This window comes from Vipera ursinii (genome assembly GCF_947247035.1).
Source record: "Vipera ursinii genome assembly, chromosome: 6".
Classification (NCBI taxonomy): Eukaryota; Metazoa; Chordata; class Lepidosauria; order Squamata; family Viperidae; genus Vipera; species Vipera ursinii.
Genome location: NC_139515.1, coordinates 85,163,917 through 85,181,639, shown reverse-complemented (window position 1 = coordinate 85,181,639; position 17,723 = coordinate 85,163,917). Strand labels below are relative to the sequence as shown.

Here is a 17,723-nt window from a genome sequence, read left to right as displayed (position 1 = left end):
GGGATGGTAGTCTGGCTTTTTTTTTTTTTTTTTGAAGAGGGGAGAAAGTAAACCTTGCACTGGGACCCTAAAGATGTATCCCAGGTTTTTCTTTTTTTAAAAAAAAAAAAACCCTAATTATTCATCCCATATCCATGATGGAGGAATTGTTTTTAGTTATGGAAGGCGACTGCCAAGGGATTGGGCCCATCCTGTTGGACAGTTGTGGGTTGGTTCTGCTCCTCTTAATTTGAAGATGGTTGTGATCCTGGAAAAGTGGATCTCCTTTTGCTGAAAGCCAACCTACAAAAACAAGCCGTCTAGCGTCTCTTTTTTATTATTATTATTATTATTTTTCTTCCCTCCCCAGGTTTTTGACGCCACCAACACAACTCGCGAGCGAAGATCCATGATCCTGCATTTTGCCAAAGAAAATGGATACAAAGTGAGTGACATTCTTGAACCACAAGGTGAAGGGATTTAAGACTTGGCCTACTGCTGTTTGCACAGCTTCCCTCCTTCAGGACTCTTTTTAGAGCAGGGGGTCTTCAAACCTGGCCCTTTTATGACTTATGGACTTCGACTCCCAGAATTCCTCAGCCAGGCACACGTGCCATGCTGAGGAATTCTGGGAGTCGAAGTCTACAAGTCATAAAAGGGCCAAGTTTGATGACCCCGTTCTAGAGTCTCAACATCTTTTTTACGTCGTGGTGACCAAAAACTGGATGCAGTATTCCAAGTGTGGCCTTACCAAGGCCTTGTAAAGTGGTACTGACACTTCACATGATCTCGACTCGATCCCTCTGTTAATGTGGCCTAGCACTGTGTTGGCTTTTTTGGCAGCTGAAGCACACGGCTAGCTTCTATTTAAGTGATTGACCACTAGGACTCCTGAGATCCCTTAATTCTAATATCTTCTGCTTCCTTCAGGTGTTCTTCATTGAATCCATCTGCAATGACCCCACTGTGGTTGCTAGCAACATCATGGTAAATATGAAGATGGTTTCCTATCTCTCAAGTCCTCTCTTCTCTTTCAGAAAATTCTTTTAAATATGGGCTGGAGAATTACAACTCCTGGGAAGGGGTCATAGTTGAGGGAGAGAACGTCCATCTTGTATGTTCTGAAACGTCTCCATTCTCACCAACTACGCATGTAGTCCTAAACCTACTGCAGTTCATTTAGTAACGGCAGTGAAAAACAGTGACTTATGATCATTTTTCACGTGACCGTCGACCGTCCCCGTGGTCACATGATCAAAATTGAGACTTTTGGCAACCGACTCATCTCTATGACGGTTACAGTGTCCCAGGATCACGTGATCCCCTTTTGCGACTTTCTGACAAACCGAGTCAATGGGGAAGCCAAGTTCACTTAACAGCCATGTGACCCACTTAACAGCTGAAGTGATTCACTTAAGAACTGGGTTAAGCAAGGTTGTAAAATGGGAGGAAACTCACTTAACTGTCTCGGTTAGCCACAGATATTTTGGGCTCAATTGTGCTCATAAATTGAGGACTACCTGTAGGACTGAAGCCACAAGGCAGATTTTGAACACTGTGGACATTCTGTCAACAGCATTTGTCAACCTTGTCAACTCAAGTCCCAGAATCTGGCTGGGGAATTCTGGGAGTTGAAGTCCACACATCTTAAGCATTGCCAAGGTTGAGAAACACCGCTTGTTAACATTGCTAGAATAGGTTTGAGGATGGGCTTGTTATTATTATCTTTGCCCTTCTAACATTTCCTACTTTAGGAAGTCAAGCTCTCCAGCCCAGATTATAAGGACTGCAACTCAACAGACGCCATGGAAGATTTCATGAAGAGAATCAGCTGCTATCAATCCAGTTACCAGCCTCTTGATCCAGATGGATACGACAGGTGAAAAAAAAACAACCCACTGAGATAACTACTCCTAGTTCAGCTGGGTCTAGATTTGCCTTCAGGCAACTAAAACTAGCTGGATGCTAGCATGAATGTGTTCCTCACTGCAAGATGTTCGAGGAATGTAGAATAGAATAGAATAGAATAGAAGAATAGAATAGAATAGAATAGAATAGAATAGAATAGAATAGAATAGAATAGAATAGAATAGAATAGAATAGAACAGACATGTCAAACACAAGGCCCGGGGGCCAGATTCGGCCCGCGAAGTGGTTTCATGTGGCCCACAAAGCCATCCTGGAAACAGTGAGGGAATGGCCCCCGCTACCTTGGCCCTGGCCCAGAGACCCTCCTCCTCCCAGAGACCCTCAGATCTGTCCCACTCCTGCCCAGGCCCCCATAGGCACCCTTGATGCGAACGATGTAGAGCTTGCGCATGCCCACCCAGTAGGCCATATGCACTCTAGCCACGCCCACCCAGTAGGCCACGCCCACCCTGGCCATACCCGCCCGGCCCCCTGAGGGCAACCGCAGTGCTGATGCGGCCCTCAATGAAATTGAGTTTGACACCCCTGGAATAGAATAAGAAAATATGGAATGGAATAGAATATATGGAATGCAGAAAGAATAAATTAGAATTAGAATAGAATAGAATATGGTATGGAATGGAGTGCAGAAAGAATAGAATAATAGAATAAGAATATGGAATAGAATACAATATATGGAATGGAATAGGAAATAGAATAGACTAATGAATGGAATAGGGAATGGAATAGGAAATCGAATCGAATAATGAATAGAATAGAATTCGAATCAAATCGAATAGAACATAGAACAGAACAGAAAATAGAATAGAATAGAATAGAATATATGGACTGGACTAGAACGAAATGGAATAGAATAGAATAGAATAGAATAGAATAGAATAAACAGCTGGAAGGGACCTTGGGCGTCATCTAGTCCAACCCCCTCTTCTTTAAAAGCTCCAGTGTTGAAACATTCCACTGTTGGTCATCCTGTGCTATTATTGTCCCTAGAGAGTTGTCGCTCATCAAAGTGATTGACGTTGGTCGAAGATACCTGGTGAACAGAGTCCAGGACCACATCCAAAGTCGAATTGTCTACTACTTGATGAACATCCACGTCCAGCCCCGGACCATCTACTTGTGCCGGCACGGCGAGAGCGAATTCAACCTCAAAGGGAAGATTGGGGGTGACTCGGGGCTCTCCACCAGAGGCAAGAAGGTACGGGTGGGATTTACTTCTGAGTAAATGGGGATGGGAGTGGGCTACTAGGAACATAAACCAGAATTGCCTTCACAAAGAAGGGGTGACCCTCACAAAAGCCAATGAACGTCCTCTGAAAACATCTCGCAGTGCTTGTGGTGGTCACCAAGGCTAACCAATTTCTAAAGCATTTCTTGAGAAATTCCCCCGAATGCAAAAAAGACAAAACTTCACTTTAGTTTGTTCCTTCATAAAAACCTTTTGGAAGACAGAGGAAGTCTTCAGAACCTGTGGTGGAGTCCGGAAGCTTCTGGAGAACTTTGTGGTTGTCTAGATTCTAGAAGACGTTCTTTAAAGGAGCTACATCTTTCTCAATCTGGTGAAGGAAGATCGAAAAGCTCAGACTTTTCTGTTGACTTTCAGGACTCCTCTTGGCACTTTTCTTTTTTTCTTTTTCCAAATTTTCCTGTCTGGGCCAGACCAAATACATTTTTTCTTTGGTCCTGACAAACCGTTAACCCAAACCACAGGAGCTGAATCATAACTTTCCATGTTTCCTTTCTTTTCCAGTTTGCCAGCGAGCTGAATAATTTTGTCAAGGAGCAAAACCTAAAAGATCTCAAAGTCTGGACCAGCTATCTAAAGAGGACAATCCAGACAGCAGAAGCTCTTGATCTGCCCTACGAGCAGTGGAAAGCTTTGAATGAAATTGATGCTGTAAGAACCCCCCTTTTTTATTTTCTTCGATTGCAGAATAAACCAGAGGGTTTTGGTGGGAAAAGCTGTCATCTTCTCTCTCTCTCTCTCTCTCTCACACACACACACACATACACACACTCTCACACACACACAAACACACACACTCTCTGACACACTCTCTCACACACACTCTCTGACACACACACACACACACACACACTCTCTCACACACACTCTCTCTCACACACACACTCACACACATACACACACTCACATACACACACACACTCTCACACACACACACACTCTCTCACACACACTCTCACTCTCTCTCTCTCTCTCTCTCTCTCTCTCTCTCTCTCACACACACACACACACACACACACACACACACACACACACACACTCAATCTCTCTGATTCTGCAAAGAGATCCTCCTGGCTCTGCTAGGAAGGATTGAGAAGAATTGGATGATCACCCTTATTTTGGAAGAAAGGGCCCTTTGTTTTCCTGTCAGTTGTGAGTGTGAGAATTAGTTCCCACACAGTCTGTAAGCACAAGACGGGCAGGTGGAGAAACATGAGGGCACGAGGCCAGCCTGTTGGCGAGAGAGGACAAGAAGTTCTTACCTAAAGTTGGAAGGAAAAAAAAAAGAAAGCAAGAGAGTTAGGAACTTGTTTCTGTATAGCAGAGGTCTCCAAGCCTGGCAACTTTTAAGACTTGTGGACTTCAACTCCCAGAATTCCTCAGCCAGCCAGCCAGGGAATCTGAATAATAAGGCTGTTTATGTAGAATTCTAGGAGTTGAAGGCCACAGATCTGGAAGTTGTCCAGATAGGGAAACAGGTTTTGTACAAACTCGCAGAGACACTCTAGGGCAGGGGTAGGCAACCTTGGCTCGTGGACTTCAACTCCCAGAATTCCTGAGCCAGCCACGTTGAGGGGAAAGGGAGAGGTTTCCATGCTTAGCCATGCTGGCTCAGGAATTCTGGGAGTTGAAGTCCACGAGTCATAAAAAGAGCCAAGGTTGCCTACCCCTGCTCTAGGGTAGAGGTGTTCAACCTTGGCAACTATAAGACTTGTAGACTACAAGTCCCAGGATTCTCTGGTCAGCCATGTTGAAGTCTACAAGTCTTAAAAATTGCCAAGTTTGGGGGAACCTTCTATATAGAAAACGCAGTAGATGTTGAAAGTCTTTGAGTTATGGCGGGCTGAGTGCAGTCTGGTGCACAGATTGACAGAAGTTGGAGAATGGGCTATAAAGTGAATTTCTCCTCCTCATTCTTGTAGGGTGTGTGCGAAGACATGACTTATGATGAAATCAAGGAAAATTATCCCGAAGAATTTGCTCTACGCGATCAGGACAAATATTATTACCGCTATCCATCTGGAGAGGTTTGTGTTTTGGTACACCAAGTGTGTTTTTAACCATCGGGTGGGATGGCCAAGCAATGTGCTTGTGCTAACCTCCTAGAGCCTGAAATTGGGGGTCTTATGTTTCCCCCCCCCCCATCCCATGTGGGTGGCTCTTTGGCCAATATTGGAATTATTAAAATATTTGCGCGTAGCTGTGTACAAGTAATCCTTCACTTACAACCGTTCATTAAACAGCAGTTCTAAGTTACACCTGCACTAAAAACAAGTGACTTAGAACTGATCCTCTCGTACAGATAGTCCTTGACTTACGACCACAAGGGACCCCAAAAATTCTGTTGTTAAGTGAGGCATTTGCCCCATTTTACCACCTTTCTTGCCCCAGTTGTTAAGCAAATCACTGCAGATGTTAAATTAGTAACGCCATTGTTAAGCGAATCTGTCTTCCCCCATTGACTTTGCTTGTCAGAAGGTCTTAAAAGGGGATTGCATCACCCCAGGACGCCGCAACCGTCATAAGTACATGCCAGTTGCCAAGCATCTAAGTTTCGATCATGTGACGGTCGTAAGGGTGAAAAACAATCGAGGACAACCTGTACTAAAGGAGGCCAAGAAATTCCTCGTACAGGATCCAAGATTGTCGTTTTTTTGGCTCTGAAGGTACTTTCCTGAAATCTGCATAGTTTTTGTTTTCTTTAATAAGGGATCTCCAAACGCGGCGACTTTAAGACTTTGGACTTCAACTCCCAGAATTCCTCAGCCATCCATCCAATTAATCTGAATAACCAGGGCATCTGTTTAGAATTCTGGGTGTTGATGCTGGTGGAGGAATTCTGGGAGTTGAAGTCCACAAGTCTTAAAAAGTTGCCACGTTTGGTGATCCCCCCGCTCACGTCTGGCTCTGCGGCTCCTCTTATTTCTGCTGAAAGACAAAACCTGTTTTTTCATCTCCTTTTCTTTGTCCTTCCCCCCCCCCCCCGCCCCCCTCAGTCCTATCAAGATCTGGTGCAAAGGCTGGAACCGGTGATCATGGAGCTTGAAAGACAGGAAAATGTCCTTGTGATTTGTCATCAAGCCGTCATGAGATGTCTGTTGGCTTACTTCCTCGACAAAAGCGCCGGTGAGTCTCCGCAACGTCTCTTGACGCAGGAATGGAAGAAAAGAGTTTAGGATTAGCACGAGAATAACAGAGTTGGAAGGGACCTTGTAGGTCATCTAGTCCAGCCCACTCACCCGCCCAAGCAGGAGACCCTACACCATTTCTGACAGATGGCACTCCAGTCTCTTCTTGGAAAGCTTCCAGTGATGAAGCTCCCACAACTTTTGAAAGCTATCTGTTCCAATGGCGGGATTCAGCCGGTTCGCACCGGTTCGGTAGGACCGGTAGCTAAATTTTATTGAGTGCAGAGAACCGGCTGAACCCCTGCTGCTTCTGGAAGTCCGTTCTAGGCCTCGGAGGCATGGAGGAGGTCTCCCAGGCCTAGAACAGCCCACCGGAAGTGCGTGGATGTCACTTCCGGAACTCAGTTCTAGGTCTCAGAGGCCTGGAGAAGGCCTCCCAGGCCTAGAACGGCCCACCGGAAGTGCGTGGATGTCATCTACAAGTCAGTTCTAGGCCTCGGAAGCCCAGGCTGGCATCCACGTAGAGAACCGGTTGTTTGGGAATTTGAATCCCACCACTGATCTGTTCCATTGGTTGATTGTTCTCACTGTCGGAGAATTTCTCCTTATTTCTAGGTTGAATCTCTCCTTGATCAGTTTCCACCTGTTATTCCTTGTCTGGCCTTCAGGTGCTTTGGAAAATAGATTGATCCCCTCCTCTCTCAAATATTGGAAGACTGCTATCATGTCTCCCCTGGTCCTTCTCTTTCACTAGACTAGCCATGCCCAGTTCCTGCAACCGTTCTTCGTAGGTTTTAACCTCCAGTCCCTTAATCATCTTAGTTGCTCTTCTCTGCACTTTTTCTAGAGTCTCAAGATCTTTTTTTTTTATAGCATGGTGGGCAAAAATGGGTGCTTGCGAAGTGGGTGGCAACTGACACCACCATCCCCAAGCAGGGGAGAACTTTTCAAGCAGTGTCTGGAACTGAAGAAGCTTGTTGCACGAGAAGTGAAATGTTTTCAAAGGAAAAACAAACCCAAGAAAGTCCTATTTGACTTTTGGAAAAAGCACCTTTGGGATTTCAAGCAGGGTTTTTTGTTTTTTTTCCATACAGGGCAATTTCAACTCCCAGAATTCCCCAGCCACCATTCTGAATTCTGGGAGTTGAAATTTGAAAAGTACCAGATCAGGGGTCTTCAAACTTGGCCCTTTTATGACTTGTGGACTTCAACTCCCAGAATTCCTCAGCCAGCGTACCTGGCTGAGGAATTCTGGGAGTTGAAGTCCACAAGCAGGGGTCTTCAAACTTGGCCCTTTTATGACTTGTGGACTTCAACTCCCAGAATTCCTCAGCCAGCGTACCTGGCTGAGGAATTCTGGGAGTTGAAGTCCACAAGTCATAAAAGGGCCAAGTTTGAAGACCCCTGTACTGGATTAAAGGGGAGAGTAAAGACAGGCTGGGTACCATTTGTGGCGCTGAATAACATTAATCCAGTCAATCATTTTTAATCTTTTTTTTCCTTCCCTTTCAGAAGAAATGCCTTATCTGAAATGTCCTCTCCACACAGTCCTGAAACTGAGTCCTGTAGCTTACGGTGAGTAAATATATTTCATAAGAGACCAGGTATGTTCACACAACACGCTCGGCTTGGGTAAAATCAGGCAAGCGAGACAGTTGGTGTGCTGACAGGTAATCCTCGAATTACAGGATTAGTAATTAGTGTCCATTTCAAGTTACAAAGGCACTGAAGAAAGTGACTTATGACCAAGGTGGACTCAGCCTTCCATCCATTCTTCCGAGGTTGGTAAAAATGAGGACCCAAATTTTGGGGGGGTCAATAGGCTGACTCTGTAAACTGCTTAGAGAGGGCTGTAAATGTTCTGTACCAGCCTGCTACCGGCCCTGCAGAAAAGGCAGGGACAACCCCTTTTACAAGAAGGCAAGAGGCTGGAATTAAGCCTGCCAAATTTATTGATACAAAAACAAAACAAGACACGAACCAAGAAACAGGAGCTTTTCAAGCGGTTGCCTTCAGCAAACCAGCCCTCCCACGCATTCCCCTTTTATACATTTTAGGGCGTGGCTTCTCTCTGCCTCCTTCCGAGGCGCCCCATTGCCTTCCTCTGTTTACTCCTGATTGACTGCCTCCTGCGTCGGGCGTCCTTGAACAGGGCCAGCTGTGGGTCATCTACATCCACACTGTCAGGCTCACACAGCTGGGTCTCCGTCGTGACCAGGTGGGAGGGGCCTGGCTGAGGGCTCTCATCAGCAGGCTCTTCAACACCCCCCTCCTCCTCTGAGTCATCCGACCCAACTGCCGAACCCACAGGCTGACCCTGAATCACAACAGTAAAATCCTGTGAAGCTGTATATAAATCTAAGTGCTATTGCTGTTTTTTATGCTTCCAGTTGCTGCAGCTTCCCCATGGTCATGTGATTAAAATTCAGACGCTTGGCAACTGATGCATATTTATGACGGTTGCAGGATGCCGGGGTCGTGTAATCCCCTTTTGCAACCTTCTAACAAGCAAAGTCCAACCACCGTGTTACTAACTTAGCACCTCTGACGATTCATTGAGTAACTGTGGCAAGATAGCTTGTAAAATGGAGCAAAATTCACTTAACAACTGTCCCGCTTAGCAACAGAAATGTTGGGCTCCCTTGTGGTCGTAAATTGAAGACTAGCGGGTTTGTGTGACTTGACGGGGGAAACCTCCCAAGCTACAAAGGAAGAATCTAACAACTTATCTTTTTTTAGCAAGAAAATGAAGACTTGTCACTGCCTTTCCTTCCCCATCTTTGACTCTTTATCTGGGAGTTAAGATAAGATGGAAGTCAGTTCAGCTCAGTTGTTAAGATAGTCCACAGAGTGCAGAGGGATCAATTTAGTTAGCACTGATTGTATAAACCCCCAATCAGTACCCCATAGCCCTATCTTAACTTTATTTGCCATCAGAAGAGATGGTTTAGCCCAGGAAAATTGCCCTTTGTCTCACTCCCTGTTTGTTTATCCATTTTGTTTTGGGCAAAATCACCACCCGTGTTATCCCAGAGTAGTGCATAAATGAAATTCTCGGGGCTGTTCCCTAGTGAAAGAAATTGACGGCTGCTCTTATTATACTTTTGACTTGATTTGAATAGCCTTGTTTTTGTCTCCAGCGTTCCCAAAGGACAAAAAGGCTTTTCCTAGGCACTGTTTGACCCCCTTGCTGGTTCACCGCTGCTTTTAAAAATTAAATCTCCCAGCTGATTTGATTTGAGTTACATTTAACATCTCCTCCTCCTCCTCCTCCGAGTCCTGAAGTCTGTTTTGATCTCATAATCTGGTTAAACAGTGCAGCTGAAGAGCTAACGCATTCCTCATCCTGCCATGTCTTTCTTTCCTCTCTCTTAAGGTTGTCGAGTGGAGTCCATCTGTCTGAACGTTGAAGCTGTGAACACTCACCGGGACAGACCAGAGGTGAGCTGGCTTGTAAGGGGTCATTCTCTTCACACACACAAACACACACACACACCTTATGCGCTCATAGCACAAGTGCCTATTCAACGAAAACGTTCAGCATCGTATCCATTTTCTTGCCCAATTCTAACCCCTGGCTTGGGACAGTGGGATAGCAATTACTCCGATACTAAAAAAAATAAATAAGGGGTAAACATCAAATTTCCCTGCATTGCTGACTGTTCAAAGTAATTCCCATCTATAAGGCCCTAGTGCTCAGTAAGGAGGTCAGTCTTCTAGACTGGCGAGTCCAATGGCCTATGTGGGGCCCGCATGACTGAATGCTCCCCCTTTGGCAGGGAAGAACCCGCCCCATAGAAAAGTAGCTTGACAGGTGTCAGGCTCCTAAAATCAAAAGAGAGACATTGTGATTTTTTCCCCCCCAGGCAATTTCTTTATTGTTCCTCACCCATAGACGGAGTCCAACTAAAGCATGCTAACACCGTCAAATAGCATATCCTCTGGGAACTATTGAGGAGGAGCTGTCTTCGCCCTCTTTCTCACACACGAGCTATCTGGACCAAGTTGTCTGCTGCTCCTTTGGCATGCAGCCCCTCACTTCTGGGAATCCAGACTGCATTCCATCTTGACAGCTTAGCTTTCATTGTGTAACCACCAACCCAGGTTTTCTACCTCCTTGACACCTATTGTGATTTAAGATTCTCCTGCCATCAATATTTCTCTCCCCCCCCCCATTAACTAGGAAAGCCCTGGGGATTGTCGTAAATTAGGCATTGTGTACTTTAAAAAAGGTGACAATTTTAAGAGCTGTGGACTTCAACTTCCAAAATTCCTCAGCAAACCATAGTCCAGATCCAATTTGTTTCTTGCTTGTGGGTTTTATGTGTACGTTGTTGGCCTTTCCAACTGCGGGGCTGGAAATCTTATTTTACAACCCTGTTGCTCGTCACTGTGGCCAGTAAATAAGGAATAAGAATTGATTTTTAATCAAAAGGCTTCTTTCTGTACTTAAAAGGCGGGCTGTGCACCTTTAAAAGGATCTGTAGTCAACGACTTCCCATGTAGGAATTTTGAGCTGAAAGGCAAGCTTTAAACTGGGTTTTGCTGAAAAGGAGCTGGATATATTATGCAATACTTGAAAAGTGTTGGTCAAGATAAGACAAGGGTCCGATTCGATCTTCTGTGGCTTCACTTGCTGTCTAGGTACCTTGTCTTCAGTGAACGCAGACGATTCACAACGGTCAACGTCATCAGCTATTTATTTTGTATTTTATAATTTATTTTTTTAAATTTGTATACAGCTTCTCTCACTGTTGAAGCTAAGCACTAAGTGTTTCACAACTGCTGGCTTCCATCCCACATTTTATAGGGAAAAGATGGGTCAAGTTTAATTGAAGGTTGATTTCAGTCTGGCTCCGCCTACCTCTTTGGTCTGACTCCACCTCCTTTTTTGGGGGCGACGGGACCCCTCTCTGGATCTAACAAAGGCCTCATTGCTGAGTTTCCAGTTCCCCAAATCTTTCCATTCTCTTCCTCTGCCTGCTCCAAACTAGAAAAAACCGGTTCTTCTTCGCCTTCTAAAATCCTGTTTCCTAGAACTGTAGAATGTCAGGCTTGGAAAGCACCTCAAAGGTCATCCATCCCAACCCTCGGAGGGCGGGGGGGGGGGAATCCGCTCTCCTTGCTTTCGCTTTTGTGTTACGGCGAACCGACGACCCCATATTTTTTTTTAAAAAAAATGCTCTTTTTTGTTTTCTTCATAGCTTTCGCCTTCTTTTACTTTATTGTTATTTTTCTTATCTTTCTCTCGCTCCAATCTAGGATGCAAAGAAGGGACCTAATGCGCTCATGAGACGCAATAGCTTCGTCCCTCTGGCCAGTCCAGAGCCCGTCAAAAAACCACGCATGAACAGGTTTGAGGATCATGCCGCTGCTTCGGCCGCCTTGCCAATCCATACCTGTCTATCTCCTGACGGCCCGGTCCAGCTTCCCGGACAAGTTGGTTCTCTTTCTTTTTGTTGGTGTGTTTTTGTGGTGATGGTGTGTCATAACTTGCAGCATGCTTAACCGTCCTGTGGTTTGACCTCTTAGGACAGTGGTCCCCAACTTTTTGGGCATCAGGGACCGGTTCCGTGGAGAGAGGTTTTCCCGCGGACTGGAGGGGGACGTGGTTTCATGTGCTGTCTGCATCCTGCGGATGGGGCTTTGCTTGTTTGCACAGACCGCTTTCTAGGATGTTGTGGCCTGGTGCTGGTCTGTGGACCGGGGGGGGGGGGGGTTTGGGGACCCCTGTCTTAGGAGGCTGTGCTTGATCTTGCTTAATTTTGTTTGAATGGACTCCACCGCCCGGGACTCTTCTTCTCCCTGACCCTCGCTGACCTTCTCTTGATATCTTATCATTGGAAATGTTTTTGGCTGGCTAACCTAACTAACTTGCACAACAAGCCTGTGAGAGTGCGAGTAGCTTAATCTTGGCTGGACAAGCCCTTGAGTCGCCACGCAAATCAGGACTAGTGGTGACCCAAATTTCTATTGCCAAGCAAGATGGTTGGCCGCGGGAATTGTGCCCAGCTTTGCAACTCTTTGCCCCAGTCGTTAAGCGGACCGCTGCAATTGTTAAAACGAATCGTGTGATCATTACGCAAATTTGGCTTTGCTTTCAGAAAGCAGCCAGGAAAGTCCTAAATAAGGATCACTGGGATGCTGCGTTTGTCATCATTATGTGCTAGTTATTAAGCACCTAAATTTTGATCACACGATGCTGGGGAATGCTACTACAGTTGTTGCAGTAAGTGCAAGGACCGGCCGTAAGTTTTTTGGTTTTTTTTTAGCGCTGTGGTAATTTCGAACGGTCCTTGAAGGCTTTGTTGAACATAGATTGAAGAATGTTGGTTTGGTTTGTAATCTTGCCTTTTTGTCAGCCCACACTTTTAAGTTGATTGCGATCTCCACTAGCTATTCTTAAAAGATACTTAATAGGGCTCTGATGAGGAGCTAAGGATTTCAGTGGCATCAGATCAGTTGCCGACTGAGGTAAATATTTGTAGCTCAGGGTTGAAATGAGGAATCCTTAGCGCACTCTGAGCTTGGTGATTTTCTTGCAGACGTGTTAGAAGGGAGTGAAGAGGAGGACAGGGAAGGAGGGAATGAGGAAAGGAAGGAAGAGGAGGAGAGGGGACAGTGCTGTCTGAGCTTGGTGCTTTTCTTGCAGACGTTTCATGACCCAGCTAGGTAACATCATCAGTGTTAGAAGGGAGTGAGGTTTGACTTATGTTTACCTAGAAGTATACAGGGAAAGCCACTCCCAATAAAAAGAGAATATTTGTAGCTCAGGGTTGAAATGAGGGGTCCTTGGCGCTTTCTGAGCTTGGTGCTTTTCTTGCAGGCGTTTCATGACCCAGCTAGGTAACATCATCAGTGTTAGTAGGGAGGGAGGCTTACTTCTAGCGCCAATGAGGTTATCTAGTTGGGTAATGAAATGTCTGCATAAAATAACCAAGCCCTGGGAGCACCAAGGAACCCTCCTGAGATCAGTTGCTTGTCCTGTTTATTTGGGGGGGGGGCGGGTTTGACTCTTTAGAGACCCAGACCAGCGATGGCTCCTCCATCGAAAACATGACATTCTGTGTTTCGTACAATGAAAAAAATCCAAAACCCCCGAGCACTTTTGCATTTACCTTACTTGCGGGCTCCGTGACCCTCAACCTGGAGAAAGTCTAGAAATGTTTTGTCTGCTGGCTTGTAATCTCAAGGCCGGTTTGGGAGGGCCAAAGGAACGAGATTGCCCTGACTTGACCTATTTTCTTTCTTTCTTTCTTTCTTTCTTTCTTTCTTTCTTTCTTTCTTTCTTTCTTTCTTTCTTTCTTTCTATTTCCTCTTTCTTTCTTTCTTTCTTTCTTTCTTTCTTTCTTTCTTTCTTTCTTTCTCCTTCCTTCCTTCCTCTCTCTCTCTCTCTCTTTCTTTCTTTCTTTCTTTCTTCCTTCCTATTTCCTTCCTTCCTTCCTTCCTTCCTTCCTTCCTCTCTCTCTCTCTTTCTTTCTTTCTTTCTTCTCTTTCTTCCTTCCTTCCTTCCTTCCTTCCTTCCTTCCTTCCTATTTCCTCCCTCTTTCTTTCTTTCTTTTTCTTTCTTTCTTTCTTTCTATTTCCTCTTTCTTTCTTTCTTTCTTTCTTTCTTTCTTTCTTTCTTTCTTTCTCCTTCCTTCCTCTCTCTCTCTCTCTCTCTCTTTCTTTCTTTCTTTCTTTCTTTCTTCCTTCCTATTTCCTCCCTCCCTCTTTCTTTCTTTCTTTCTTTTTCCTTCCTTCCTTTCTTCCTTTCTTTCTTTCTTTCTTTCTTTCTTTCTTTCTTTCTTTCTTTCTTCTTCTTCCTTCCTTCCTTCCTTCCTTCCTTCCTTCCTTCCTTCTTCCTCTTTCTTTCTTTCTTTCTTTCTTTCTTTCTTTCTTTCTTTCTTTCTTTCTTTCTTTCTTTCTTTCTTTCTTTCTTTCTTTCTTTCTTTCTTTCTTTCTTTCTTTCTTTCTTTCTTTCTTGTTAGAAGAATTTCTCTGTTTCTGCCAGATACAGATCAGCACAAGCGCTTATTCTAAACTGCAGTGTTTTGAAATTCGGCCATTTTAAGAGGAGTGGACTTGAAGTCCGACGCTCTTAAAATGGCCGAAGTTGAGAAATGTTGTGCTCTCGGTTAGCAACCCTTGTTTGAAAAGACGTCCAGTTACTGGTTTTTCTGTTATTCTGATACTTCTTTTCCATGCACGGAGGTTGATGCTGAAGCAGCTGCTTCATGTCACTGGATTTGTCTCCTTCTGCCCCATTGCTTTCCATTTCCCGGCTGCCATTTTCTGATTGCTAAGCTTTCATGCGCTGTCACTGATTTCTTTCACTTTACTTTCTTTCCTTTTTCTCTTTTTCTTTTTGTCTCTTTACAGGCATTACTGGGGAAAGCTTGCCTGTAAGTATTTTTTTTTTTAGTGTTGAAGATGTTGGTTTAATCTTTTTCTTTGCTGCCTGGCTGACTGTGTCTTTGTTTCTTATTTATTTATTAAATTTATATGCCGTCCATCTGGCCGATAAGGTGACTTTTGATTTTGCTGCTAAGACGCTGTGCTGAGCTTTTGATTTTCCATCTGGCTGTTGCCCTTCTGTCATTAATCATTGGGAATTTTCATAGACAGAGAATAACACTAGGATAGCTGATGATAGATAGATAGATAGATAGATAGATAGATAGATAGATAGATAGATAGATAGATAGACAGACAGACAGACAGACGCAGATTGATAAAGATTGAGATAGATAGATAGATAGATAGATAGATAGATAGATAGATAGATAGATAGATAGATAAAGGTAAAGGTTCCCCCGCACATGTGTGCTAGTCGTTTCCGACTCTAGGGGCCGGTGCTCATCTCTGTTTCAAAGCCGAAGAGCCAGCGCTTGTCCGAGGACGTCTCCGTGGTCATGTGGCCAGCATGACTAGACGCCAAAGGTGCACCGAACGCCGTTACCTTCCCACCATAGTGGTCCCTATTTTTCTACTTGCATTTTTATGTGCTTTCGAACTGCTAGGTTGGCAGAAGCTGGGACGAGTAACAGGCGCTCACTCTGTTACGCGGCACTCGGGATTTGACCTGCCAAACTGCCGACCTTCTGATCGACAAGCTCAGCGTCCTAACCCACTAAGCCACCGCATCCATAGATAGATAGATAGATAGATAGATAGATAGATAGATAGATAGATAGATAGATAGATAGATAGATAGATAGATAGAAAAAATAGATAGGAAAAGATAGAGATAGATTGATTGATATAGATAGGTAGGTAGATAGATATAGATTGATATAGATAGGTTGGTTTGATTGATTGATTGATTGATTGATTGATTGATTGATTCACTCACTTAGCTGTCTCGCTTAGCAACAGAAATATTGGGCTCAACTGTGGCCATTAACTGGAGGACTGCCTATATTCCTATACGGGAGCATGGGAAGTTAAGAAAGTGAATTTTCTTAGGAATAAATTCTGCCAGCATCTTTTCCTGGGATAGCAAAGTGAGGGCAGAAGGGCAACAGAGAAGACTTGGCTTCAAGGTAGAAATGGAAGCCAAATTAATTTTGGGGTGCTGATGAAGCAGCCACATCCCTATTTTGAGCCAGTGCTGGGGCAAGCCTTTCCCTCTCACCCATGACAGATGGCCGTCTTGTTCATTCCCCACCCCCACCGTCTTTATTCTTCTTTTACTGAAGTATGGATGTGGTTCTTTCAGCTTCACTCGTTTTTCCCCAAAGGGTGTTTGCTGTGTTGTGTGTGGCATTTGGACTAGCCTCACTTCTTTGCATTGGAATAACAGGTGTTGCAAACATTTTGGGATTCTGTCCTTTCTCTCCTCTCCTCCTCCCCTCTCCCTTCCCTTCCTCTCTTCTCCCTGACCTCCTGTCCTTCCCTCTTCTCCTTATCTCCTTCTTCTCCTCTCCCCTCCTTTCTCTCTCTGACTTCCTGTCCTTCCCTCTTCTCTTCCCTCTTCCCTCCTCTCTCCTCTTCTCCCCCTCCTTCCCTCTCTTCTCCCCTCCCCTCCTCCTTCCCTCTCCCTTCCCTTCCTCTTCTCTCTCCTCTCCCCTCCTCTCTCTCCTTCCCTTTCCCTCCCTCTCTTCCTCTCCTCTCCCTTCCCTCCTGTCCTTCCCTTTCCTCCTCCTCCCCTCCCCTCTCTCCTTCCTCCTCCCTTCCCTTCCTCTCCTCTCCCTGACCTCCTGTCCTTCCCTCTTCTCTTCCCTCCTCTCTCCTCCCTCTCCTCTCTTCTCCCCTCCCCTCCTCCTTCCCTCTCCCTTCCCTTCCTCTCCTCTCTCCCCTTCCCTCCTCTCTCTCCTTCCCTCTCCCTTTCTTCCTTCCTCTCCTCTCCCTGACCTTCTGTCCTTCCCTCTTCTTCTCCTCTTCCCTCCTCTCCTCTTCTCCCCCTCCTTTCCTCTCTTCTCCCCTCCCCTCCTCCTTCCCTCTCCCTTCCCTTCCTCTCCTCTCTCCCCTCTCCCTTTCTTCCTTCCTCTCCTCTCCTCTCCCTTCCCTCCCCTCCTGTCCTTCCCTCTTCTCCTCCTTCTCTCCTTTGCTTTCCTCCTCTCTCCTCTCCCCTCTCCCTTCCCTTCCTCTCCTCTCTCCCCTTCCCTCCTCTCTCCCCTTTCCTCTCCCTTTCTTCCTTCCTCTCCTCTCCCTTCCCTCCTGTCCTTCCCTCTTCTCCTCCTCCTCCCCTTTCCCCCTCTCCTCTCCCCTCCCCTCCTCCTTCCCTCTCCCTTCCCTTCCTCTCCTCTCCCTGACCTCCTGTCCTTCCCTCTTCTCCTTCTTCTCCTTTCCCCTCCTTTCCCTCCTCTCTCTGACCTGTCCTTCCCTCCTCTCTCCTCTTCTCCCCCTCGTATCCTCTCTTCTCTCCTTCCCTCTCCCTTCCCTTCCTCTCCTCTCTCCCCTTCCCTCCTCTCTCCCCTTTCCTCTCCCCTCCTGTCCTTCCCTCTTCTCCTCCTCCTCTCCTTCCCTTTCCTCCTCTCTCCTCCCCCTCCCCTCCTCTCTCCCCTCCCCTCCTCCTTCCCTCTCCCTTCCCTTCCTCTCCTCTCTCTGACCTCCTGTCCTTCCCTCTTCTCTTCCCTCCTCTCTCCTCCCCCTCATCTCCTCTCTTCTCCCCTTCCCTCTCCCTTCCCTTCCTCTCCTTTCCCCTCCTCCTCTCCTCTTATGGGAAAGAGAGGTAGCAATAAATTTTCCTTTGGGTTTAAGTTGCTTTTGTAAAAGCGACATGCCTTCTGAAAGGCCTTGGCTCCTTTTTCCTGCAATTTCTTTCTTCTTGTTGTTTTGGAGCTATTCAAAGTATTTGGATATTTTAGAAATATATTGGTATTTTTTTAATCAGGTACTCTATGCAGAAGGCTTATGGGTTTCCAGCATTTTTATTTTTATTTATTTATATCCTGCCTTTATTATTTTTTTATAGATAACGCGAGGCAGTGAGCATGCCTAATATCCTTCCTTCCTCT

The 17,723-nt window shown here is 45.5% G+C and overlaps 1 protein-coding gene across 5 annotated transcripts in view; it reads left to right on the top strand.

Annotated features, from left to right (window-relative positions):
- PFKFB3 (6-phosphofructo-2-kinase/fructose-2,6-biphosphatase 3) overlaps positions 1 to 17,723 on the top strand; it is a 76,737-nt gene that overhangs the window by 54,199 nt on the left and 4,815 nt on the right. For 2 of the 5 annotated variants that reach the window (XM_083366120.1, XM_083366117.1), the window contains exons 5-15: positions 350 to 424; positions 910 to 966; positions 1,734 to 1,858; positions 2,899 to 3,106; positions 3,659 to 3,805; positions 5,077 to 5,181; positions 6,151 to 6,280; positions 7,795 to 7,857; positions 9,659 to 9,723; positions 11,545 to 11,721; positions 14,644 to 14,666. In XM_083366120.1, coding sequence (XP_083222246.1) covers positions 350 to 424; positions 910 to 966; positions 1,734 to 1,858; positions 2,899 to 3,106; positions 3,659 to 3,805; positions 5,077 to 5,181; positions 6,151 to 6,280; positions 7,795 to 7,857; positions 9,659 to 9,723; positions 11,545 to 11,721; positions 14,644 to 14,666 — 1,175 coding nt within the window. Of the gene's footprint in view, positions 1 to 349; positions 425 to 909; positions 967 to 1,733; positions 1,859 to 2,898; positions 3,107 to 3,658; positions 3,806 to 5,076; positions 5,182 to 6,150; positions 6,281 to 7,794; positions 7,858 to 9,658; positions 9,724 to 10,926; positions 11,231 to 11,544; positions 11,745 to 14,643; positions 14,667 to 17,723 lie in introns of those variants that run through there. The other 3 variants (XM_083366118.1, XM_083366119.1, XM_083366121.1) reach the window with 3 other exon arrangements.